The 10,930-nt window shown below is 35.0% G+C and overlaps 1 protein-coding gene across 1 annotated transcript in view; it reads right to left on the bottom strand.

Moving 5' to 3' along the window:
* Positions 1 to 6,249: 6,249 nt before the first annotated feature.
* The window catches only part of LOC21385822, a 51,505-nt gene continuing 46,824 nt past the window's right edge, over positions 6,250 to 10,930 (bottom strand). The window contains exons 21-25 of the mRNA XM_024165422.1: positions 8,185 to 8,440; positions 7,848 to 7,893; positions 7,094 to 7,202; positions 6,933 to 6,995; positions 6,250 to 6,487 (exon numbers count right to left, since the gene is read on the bottom strand). Of these exons, the coding sequence (XP_024021190.1) occupies positions 6,407 to 6,487; positions 6,933 to 6,995; positions 7,094 to 7,202; positions 7,848 to 7,893; positions 8,185 to 8,440 (555 nt within the window). The 3' untranslated portion in view covers positions 6,250 to 6,406. The remainder of the gene's footprint in view (positions 6,488 to 6,932; positions 6,996 to 7,093; positions 7,203 to 7,847; positions 7,894 to 8,184; positions 8,441 to 10,930) is intronic.

Raw genomic sequence — 10,930 nt, 5'->3', positions numbered from 1 at the left:
GTAATGCCCTTATGGACTACTTTTTGTGTGTTCCCTATATGGTGATTTTTTTTGTGAATTTATTTTGTTATGACAATATTAAGATATTGTTTCTGATTATAATAAGATTTTGACTTTCAATTCAATCTCATTTAATATTTTGGAATTAACAATTTGATTTAATAATGATTTGACATTTTGAATTAGTAATTTCCCTCCTTTTTCTAAAAATAAATAAATAAATAAATACTCGTAGCTGGTATCTACTCTTTCACAGCACGCTGTATTGGGAAGGAATTGCTTGGTTGATTTTGGCTGCTTTCGCGTTCATCTCAGCATAAGCCGCATAACGTTTGTCATTTTTGGTACATGGCTTTTCAAAATCTTTTTATATATGCCCCCTTATTAACAGATATTTCAAATTTATTTCCATAAAATCCAATCTCAACTTTTTTTTTTCTTTTGGTTCTTTTGGGTTTTTCCTACTAAATCTTATAAATTTAAATGTATCACGTTGAATTATTTCTTTTTCAATTTACTTTCATAAAAATATTTTTCTTTTAAATTAGTCCCTTCTAAAATATTTTTTCATATAATCTTTATTATATCGAAAGTGAACTTCATAGAAAAATATTTTAAACCCGTTAAAATAATATTTCTCATAAACATATTTTCTCTAATTTCCCTTCAATATACCCATGCATATATTTAAATATCTTTTTTATAGCACTTTCAACTATTATTTTTTTATATGTATTATGTGATGTGAACATCAGGGATGCAAGAAATACTCATCAAAGTCGATCCGGAAGAGAGCCAACTAGTCTTACACGTCCATTGAGCCATTCCGGAAAAGAGCCAATTAGTCTTACACGTCTATTGAGCCATAGCATGACCAACTTGCATGCCAATCCAGGATACACGTGCAAGGGGGAATTTCAAGAAGTTAGGCGTGTTTTCCAGCCCGGGATAAAGTCAAATTGCGGATAAAGACTTGCCTTTATCATAATCCTATCTTTTTAGGTTTAAGTTTCAATTTAAACATTTAAATTCCATCTTAGGCGTTTAAAAGGGAAGGAGTTGGATTTAAATTCGGATTCCTTCCTAAGGGATTAGCTTTTAGGCGTGTTTTATCTTATCTTTAGGTCAAAATTCGGATTTCTTCCCTAGGGTAAGCTTTAGGCGCATTTTATCTTGTTTTTAGGGTTTATCTTATTTTAGGTTTCTATCTCATTAAGGATAGAATATGACTTTTCAATTTTTAAACCTTTTTCAGCTTATACTCGCCTATTTAAGGCTGAAAAATGAAAATAAATAAAGTTTTGATGTTTATTCATATTGTGAGTTATTCTTCTTGAGTTCTTGAAGAACTATTCCGAACTTATCAAGGTTTTCCTTGTGGTGTTCAACTTGACTTATCAAACGGAATTTCCATACTCGTTTGTGGCGTTTTCACCATACAAAGGTTCTTGCTTTGCTAAGCAACGGGTCGCGGTTTCCATCAATTCTTGAAGATCTTGAATCGAAGTCCCATATTTGGCTATGGGTTTCGTCACGTTGTTGGTGGGGTTCGTATAATTATGTACCTTCAAAATATTTTTTTTTAATCTAATTTACTTGCTAAACGTAATACGTTTGTATGCATTTTCGTGTGTGTTTTGCAGGCTTGGGCGTTCGGAATAGGACTTACGCTATCAGGGTACTTGTTTAATTGTCTTTGGCGATCTTAATTCATGAATTCCTCGTTGTTAACGTGAGTGAGTGTGACTATTAGTAGTCACTGGATATTATTAAGGGGGAAAAAAAGGAAAAGGAAAACAATATTCGAAAGTTTAGGAAAAAAGAGTTAGTGAATGAAATCATATAACACTTACGATTTTGGATTTACATTTTAATCTTCTACTTTAAGGGTAATAAAAAGTTCACTCTTGCTTAAGACCTCTCCGTCTAATGGTATTTAGGGATCTCTTCGTCTAATGGTATTTAGGGACCTCTTGGTCTAATGACCTTTCAGGTGGGGGTTTAAGTGGGGAGTTGCTGGTTCAATTCCAAAAAAGTTCACTCTTTAATATTCAACATTACACAATTCATTATTGATACCATCATATTACATCTTTTAAGGTAATAATATATTTCAAATACAAAATGAATTCTGACAACTTCAAACAAAAAACTAAAAAAACAAAAAAGAAAAGAAAGAAAAACCAATTCTGGCACGTATGACCACAAACTAAAGAAAAAGAAAAAAAATCTCCATCCTTATAAACAACCAATTATATCAATAAATTCGAATGAGACGTTCAAAGGTAATAAGTGTTTAATAAGTTTAGAAACTAGAAACCTGTTAAAAGTACATTACTGATCCAACACATGACTCTTTAGGAAATCTTTTTATAATCAATGGAAAAATCCAATAAATGAAAATCGACAAGTCCATAGCACAAAAGCCATGCACACCCTAGCAGACAACCCAACAGCAAGAAACAACACAAACACATCAATAAAGCGGTGTAAAATTCACAATTATTACAATAAAAAAACACACAAAACAAAACGATACCCTAAGCACCGCAATCAAAAGACTCCGACGAGTATGCAACCAAGAAAAGGACCACGGGGAAAGATGGGAGACTTTGAGAGACACACGGCGAGGTCAAAAAGACGTCGTCAAATTGCGACGCATTAACTTCACACACCACAGCTGTTGCCATCAGAAGACAAAAACGCCTCCTCTGCAAGAATTCGATACTTTTAAGTTGGGTGAGTTGACAATACTTTTAGATTGGTAAATGGTTGGGAAAATCCCAATTCAAAAATTTTTGGTTGGTTTAAGATACACCGCGAACAATCTACAAACAACTCTAGGTGCCAGATGTAATTTTCCCTTTAGGAATAGATTGGAGACAGAGTTACAAACTTGCAATGGAATGTAATCAGAAAGTGAAACATGTTAGAAAAGAACGAAAATAGATAAGAAAGATGATCATTTGTTTCCTTAAGTGCAATTTTTTTTACGTATTACAAATAGAATTAGGAACAATACAGTGTTATTAATTTTCAAAAATAGGAATGGTAAACTGTTATTGTTGATATGATTTTAATTTTTAAAAGAGTGATTATATTTGTACTCACTAAATTCATTAATGTCCCCACCAAATCATAAATTATATTTATTACAATTTTATATTATGTTAAAATTACATTAAAACTCATTAATATACCCCACATTAACTATATATAGAAATAATATTCATTTTAAAGAGAAAAAAATACACCAACATTAATTATAATTGGAAAGTATTTTTTAGAGAACAAAAAAACATACCCTTACATCTTTAGTTAATGTTAATTTCATCTTTATAAACCCTAAAATTTTCTCTATTAAATTCTTTGAAAATTTGAACAGAGGTTCTAACACAAAAAAATAAAAATAAAAAAATGACGTTTCTTTAAGAGTCAACAAATCCTAAAATATGTATTTTTAATATGGATAGTTCTATTCACACATCTTTTTTTACTCTCGACACTCCTTTTTAAATACACATGACCCTATATAATTTTGAAAGAACTAAATTTACTTTTTATACACACCCCTATTATTCTAAAAGTACCCTTAACTATTTTTATAAAGTATTTAATTCTTGTCCACTTCAATTTTCCTTTCACACCCACCATTTTATTTTAATTTTTTATTTAAATTGTATTATTTATCCATCCCTTCATATATATTTTTTTGTTGTTGAAATTTTGGGTGTGAAACCTTCTTTCAAAACAAAGACAAAAACAAAAACAAAAGGAAGATAAAATGGGAAAAAAAATCAATCCAAATTTATAATAAGAAAAAAAAATAAAATGAAATTATTAGTATTTACAAAAAAAGTAAAAAATATAAAAATGAAATTAAAAAATAAAAATCGTCAGACAACCAATAGAAAAGAAAGATTAACATTATATCAATGCAACTTTTTAGAATAATCATTAAAAGGTTAAAACTAGAATTTTTTTTTTTTTATAAATTTTAAAATAGTAATACTTTATAATTTAGGACATAACATGTGGGTGTATGGAGGGAGATAAAAACTACATAATTAGTTTCTTTTTTGAATGAAATTTAATTACATAATTAAATATGTCATAATTGTCCTTTTTTGTGATCGTATGTGAGAATCTTTTTGTCATAAAAAAATTTAAGGAAAAAGAGGGTGTAGAGAGTAAAAAATGATGTGTAAATAAAAACGTCCTTTTAATATTTAGTTTCTTAGAGTTACATTAGTTTTAGCATCTTTTTACTTATCTGCGAAGTAGATAGGTTCAACAATGTACCAGAAAAATGATAGGAGACAAAAAAAAAAAAAAAATAGTAGATAGCAGAGTTTTGAAATTAAATTTACTAAATAGCAGATTTTAAAACTATTTAAAGTAAATAATAATTTACATAGTAAATGAATCATTTATTGCAAAAATGGTTCATTTATGTATCGTAAAAAATAACTTATGTGGTAAAAAATCTTAAAAAATCTTCATTTCCGTAAAAAAAATCTTTTTGCCAGTCGTAAAAAGAAAATTTACGTGAAAAAATGTTTTCACTAGTTGTAAATGAACTATTTACACGGTAAATAACCGATTTACCACGTAACTATTATTGATTTTAAATAATTTTAAAATTTATTATTTACATAATTTAGTTTCTGGTATGTACTACGTTCTAAAAAAAAAAAAAAACATTTGCACATCCAGTATTGAGTTCCACGTTTAATTCCATCAATTGAATATCAGTCCATCCCTTGGTCGGTTCAATCAACAATAGATACAAAAAGTGCTTTTCTGAATACCAAAAACCTAAATGCTTGCAAATGAATGGGGCATAAAATGCGACAAAATAACAAACTGAATTTCAAATATAAAATCCCATGCACTAATAGTTGAATTGTATTATTTAATAAATCAAATGAAAATTAAAATTAGATTCTGGGTATGAGAGGATTAAGTTCAGTATTATAAAAATAATATCTTTAAAGGATAAATTTTTAATCTTTATTACAGGAGTATTAATTATTGAGATATCTATAAATGTTTAGATTGCAAACATAACTACTCTACTCATTTTAAAAATAGGAATGGTAAAATGTTCTTGTTTATATGATTATTAGTCAAAATTTTTAATAAGGCCACAAGTTAATTTTTGGTTTTAAAATTATGAGGAAAATTAAGATTTGACTTGTCCTTTTATTCTTTTTCCAATAACATGTATGCTCTATTAAATTAGTATCTCAAATGAGAGAGAAATATTAAAGAAATCGTTACTAGTAAATTAGTTAAAATAAAAAGAGCCACCACATGCCAATAAGCCCGACTATCTCAGTCGGTAGAGCGCAAGGCTCTTATCTAAGGCCGTCAATATAGGTCATGATACGACAACACGATTCGGAAACGACACGATTTTTGCGGGTTAGAGTTGAGAAAAAGAGGTTCGGGTCAGAATTGAGTCGACCTGAAATTGACACGAAAAAAATGTGTCAATTTCAAGTTGGACCCGCATAATCCAAACACGACACGAAACTCGTAAAAAACTAAAAAATACATATATTTTTCATTATATATTTTTTATTTTATTATGAATTTGTGATATCATAATAGTTATACTCAAAATCTTATACTACTATTTACTTAATTTCAATGGATGTTATTGTATTTCAGTGTGTTATGAATTTTAAGTTATTTCTAATATGTAAAACACTAAATAAAAATATACAATTTTCATGTCAATTTCAGGTTCACTGGTCAATTTCGTGTCGTGTCGTGTCAACCCGTAAAGTAGTTGTGTCGTGTTCATGTTACGGTTTTTAAAAAATTTCGTGTCATGGGTCGTATCCGGATTGACTGTAAATTTAAAAAGAAACGATCAAAACACGACACATGACACGAATTGCCACCACTACTCTTATCCTTGTGGTCATTGATTCGAGCCCCACGGTGGGTGTTCGTCTTTAGGTTTATTTTTTTCTAAGGAAAAAAGTCATCTTATAATTCATATCCTAGTTTGATTACCTTTTCTTGTATTAAAAACAAATGATTTGCCCTCAAATGTATCACGTGCAGTATGCCGAAATCCAACTAAGAACCAAATTCAGTTTCTTTGTTTAACAAACCAGAAAAATCAGTTTCTTTCCCTCGCATTTTTGTTTCTTTCCGCGGATAAGTGTGAAACCCAACTAAGATTACTTTTATATAATTTTTTTTTTAAAAGGAAAAGTACACAACAGAGTTTCGCACGTCTGCTTTACAAAAGCAAGAATGAATATTCATTCCAATCGAAAAAGAAAACATTTACTAGAAGAAATCTTGGAATGAAGTTCATGAGTTCAATTCAGAGAAAAGCCCAAACCATTTGAAGAAAGCAATGACTTTAAGTTCAGTGGCAAGAACATTACAAAGACCTCTCTGCCGCCAAATTAAGAAGGGTACGAAAGAATTGCTGAGGATATAGCGGCGGTTCTTCTGCTAATGCCTGAGATGCAAAATAAATTTCCAGTCAGTTAGAAGTCACCATACACAGGCTTCACGCTGATAATCTAGTAGAGTTAATGTGTTTACATAGTTTCTTAATTAGACATATTTCGTCTTTCCTCAACACATTTGCAGTATAGGATTTAGGATTACTCATATGCACCATATGATATATTTTATATTGGAGGGCATATCATGTGGTTGTTTGTAGACCCCGATCTTTAATCTTTAATAAAACAAAAAGATGTATGTATGATGTAGGCCCAAGATTGACTAGAGAGAGACAGAGAGGCCCATCTTTAATCTTTAAGAAAACAAAAAGATGTATGTAGAGAGAGAGAGACAGAGTGAAGAGAAGAATTGAGAGAAAAGTAGCAGAATTCAAATAGGAGAGAGAACAAAAGAGATGAAATATTTGTATGTAGATGCGAATATTTAGAATTCACCTGATGAATCAGAACAGTAGAAGGTGTCATTCCAGGAACAGTATTGACTTCTATAATCAACACCTGCAGAAAGGGGAGATTGACAATGGAGTGAGGAAAATTGAACTAGCTAAAATCTTCTCATGTATACCAGAACAGGTATATCCGTCCGGTGAATTTACCTCTCCGCTGTCTACGTTCACAAATGCATCGATTCGTGAAAATCCCTCTAGTTGCAAAGTATTTGCAATAAGTTCAATATTCTTCTTACATCTTTCCAAGGCCTCATTGCTGATTCACGGATGAAAAAGGAAGATATTATTATCACGGCAAAGTATGCCAACATGTTCACACGTTATGAAGATACCAGGAACAAGAGAGTTTCAGCAAGATAATGTCATGTAGATGATACCCACTATCTTGTATTGCAAAAGAATACCACTTTACAAACAATCAAACATGTACCGGCAAAAAATAAATGAGTCAAAAGCACATTCATGACCTTGACGCTCCAGTACAACACGGGTTAACTCATGCAGACTGGTTTTTTTTGCTCATCAAACAACACACACCCAAACCCACACACACAGTGACTCAAACCCTCAACCTAAGGTTAAATACCATAAGCACACCTCCATAATTCATTAAAAATATAGATGGAAAATACTTAAGTAATAAATTAGGGACAAAAAAAAGTGCTCACAAATTCTTAACAATAACATCAACAATATGTGTAGTTATGGATGTGTTCACAGATATGTTAAGATACATCAGCAACATTAGTAGCACAAATCCTATTTTCAAAATCTCTCAAGGAGCTCAACTCTGCCAGAAAGCTTAATCATTAATCACATGAAAATTCTTTTTACCAGAAAGATTGAAGCATGAAACATGCAAAACATTCCCGAAAAAGAAATCCAAGGGTTCTTAAGAAACCTGATAATGGAAAGTGGAGGTGGAGTCAGATTGATGCCAGTGCCACCTGTCAAGTAGAATAATATAAAGACGGATGATAAAGTCTCATTTTCAATTATAATGTATGATAGAAGCGTGAAATAACAGGACTAGTAACAATTTAACAATGTTTATGTTGGGAGCTTCATCCACGTTTTCTAGTCCACTCAAATTATGATATAACACCAAGAATTATCAAATATAAACATTTTTTTAAGACTGAAAGATTAGACGATGCAAAGTGGATGTGCTAGTGATTAAGAACTTAAAAGAAAATGCATTTAAATTGTGAGAATCGAATAATGTTAGAAAAGATTACCTTGAAACTTCTCCTCGAGTGATAAAATATCACCACTTTCCTTGACAGTGATGCTAGGACTCAAAGAGCTCATAGATCCGCGTTTTCCTACAACACCAACAGTTATTTCCACCCATCTACTCTGTCCTTTCCATCTGAGTTGATGCCCATATTCATCAGCAGACTTGGATGAAACAATTATCTCATCGGTTTCAATAAAAGGTTCAAAGATCAAAATCTCTGGAGGGGGATTTGGCATCTCAATCATTCCATGTGCCTGTACATCCAAAAGAAACAAAAACCAATGCAGTAATTGATAACACTGTCAGCAGTTGCATTAAAGACCAAATGGCGAAATAAATTATAGCTTCTCATGTTTGCTTTTCAACATGCACCTATTCACAGTGAAAAGAAATCAGTCACCTTTCCTTCCTTTTGTTTTTCTTTTTGTTTTATTTTTGTTCCGTTTTATTGTGGCTTTTCTCATCCATGGAGATCTGCCCATATGTTATATATTACATTTTATACACACACACAAAAATATGTATATACATATCGGATTTGTAGGATATTTTATTTTTGCAAATAAATCATAAATAAATGTAGTTTCCATTCCTTAGCAGAGGATTTGCTGATTGTGTGTGAGCTGTAATTGCTGATTCTGTGGGCATTCTTTTGCTATTTATTCCCGTACTCGTTCTTTGTAATTTAAGGAGAAACATTATCTTTTTCTTCCCTAACCCTATATGGTATCAGAGCCACCGTGCTCTTTTCTTTTCTTTTTCTTTCTCCTTCACGATGTCTTGCAAGGCAGCGATGGCTGGCACCCAAAATAAATCTAGTCTCAGGCTCTTCCGGAACTAGTCACCTGCAAATTCTTCCGTTTCAGTTCCTTCAAATTCTTCCGTTCCAGTTCCTACAAAATTTTATTTGCAGAATTCTAACATGCGACTCACGGCCACGAAACTCAATGGGCAGAATTATCTCGAGTGGGCTCAGTCCGTGAAATTGGCAATTGACAGCAAGGGCAAGATTGGGCACTTGATGTTAGGCCTCCTATTACGTTAGTTTATTCTAGGAAAAAGGGCAGGAAGGGAATACCGCAGGAATTAGGGGAAGGAAGTGGTATTAGGAAAAAAAGAGGCTGACGTGTCAAGTTAGTTATAGTTACGATATGGGCTGAGAGGTATTTAGGCAAGAGTTGGGACGTGAGACATGTTGTCTGGGAATTGAGTATTTTCTGTTCAGACTTTGGAGGCTGGGAACCTCGAATTATCCCATTTCTATCTTTCCTTGGTTCTTTCTATTTCCATTACTTTTCTGTAATTCTCTGGGGAGGAATTCACCTCCACGGAGATCTGTTGGTTGAATCAATAAAAGGACCTATCTGAATTTCTAGAGAATCTTCTTGTTTGGTTTCATCTGTGAACCGGAGACTGTGAAGGAATGTAACAATTTGGTATCAGAGAGGTCGATCCATGGCAGGCGCTTCCGGCGAACAACTTCCGACCGAGAAGTTGACTCGACTCGAGCAAAGGATGGATACGTTTCACGAGGCCATGCAAATCATGGAGGCTATGATGGAACCACTCCCTAAACTCCAGGAGGATGTGGTCGAGATTGGCGTCCAGATGGGGGAAGTTCAAGGATCGGTGCAGCAGTCGGAGAATATACTACTCCGGCAGGCGGAGCTCCTCCAGAGACACCCTCAACTACCTCCACGGTTCGACGCTGGTCCTCAGCGGTTTCCTGACTTGCGCCAACCACCGCCGAACCTTAGGCCGGTGACGCCACCACCCCCTCCCCGACACGAGGAGCCTCGGCGATACGATCGGGAGTACCGCCCAGAGTCACCGCCGCGACCGAGGATGCGAGCAGAGCACCGGGGAAGAAGGCTCGAGATGCCCCAGTTCCATGGAGAAGATCCCTAGGGGTGGGTGTTTAGGGCGGATCGGTATTTCGCCGTGAACGATGTGGATGAGGAGGAGAAAGTGGTGGTAGCTTCGATGTGTATGGAGGGCAGAGCCCTGGGTTGGTTCCAGTGGGCTGACGCGCAAGACCTATTCCGATCTTGGCGGGAACTTCGTGCGGCGGTGATGCGACGTTTTGGGCGTGCCATGGAGGTAGATCCGGTGCAGCAACTAATGGCCCTCAGGCAACGCTCGTCGGTGGCAGATTACAGGGATGAGTTCGAGTCAACTGCGGCCCAGATTCAAGGAGTGCCTGAAACTGTTTTCAAGGGGGCTTTCCTTCATGGGATCAGGGAAGATATCCGGGCCGAGTTGAAGATGCACCGGCCCAATGGATTGCATGAGATGATGGACCTGGCCCAACAAGTGGAGGCCCGTAATGAGGCTGCTGATAGGGTTAGGAGGATTAAGTTGGGCCGTGGGCCCATATCAGAAACTTGGGGGCGTTTTGGGGGAGTTTCTGGAAGCCCCCACTCGAGCCCCTTACTTCCTGAGAGCTCCCTTCGTTCCAAAAAAAACCAGGAGGCGGCGCTAGGGCAAGGCACTAGATCGGGAAGTGGCCTCGGGCAGACGTTTCCGACTAGCGAGGCAGGGGTGTTTCGACAGCTCACGGAGGACGAGATTCAGCAACGGCGGACCCGGGGACTCTGTTTTAAATGCGACGAAAAATTCAGTCCGGGTCATCGATGCAAGAACCGACAACTTCAGCTACTTATTCTAGCGGACGAGGGAGATGAGACAGGGGAGGATAGTGAGGAGGACCCGGAGCCGCTGGCGGCGGAGGACAAAGGGAAAGA

Source organism: Morus notabilis, unplaced genomic scaffold (genome assembly GCF_000414095.1).
Source record: "Morus notabilis unplaced genomic scaffold, ASM41409v2 Scaffold92, whole genome shotgun sequence".
Taxonomy (NCBI): Eukaryota; Viridiplantae; Streptophyta; class Magnoliopsida; order Rosales; family Moraceae; genus Morus; species Morus notabilis.
The sequence above is the reverse complement of the archived record's forward strand: the minus strand, read 5'-3'. Positions and strand labels throughout refer to the sequence as shown.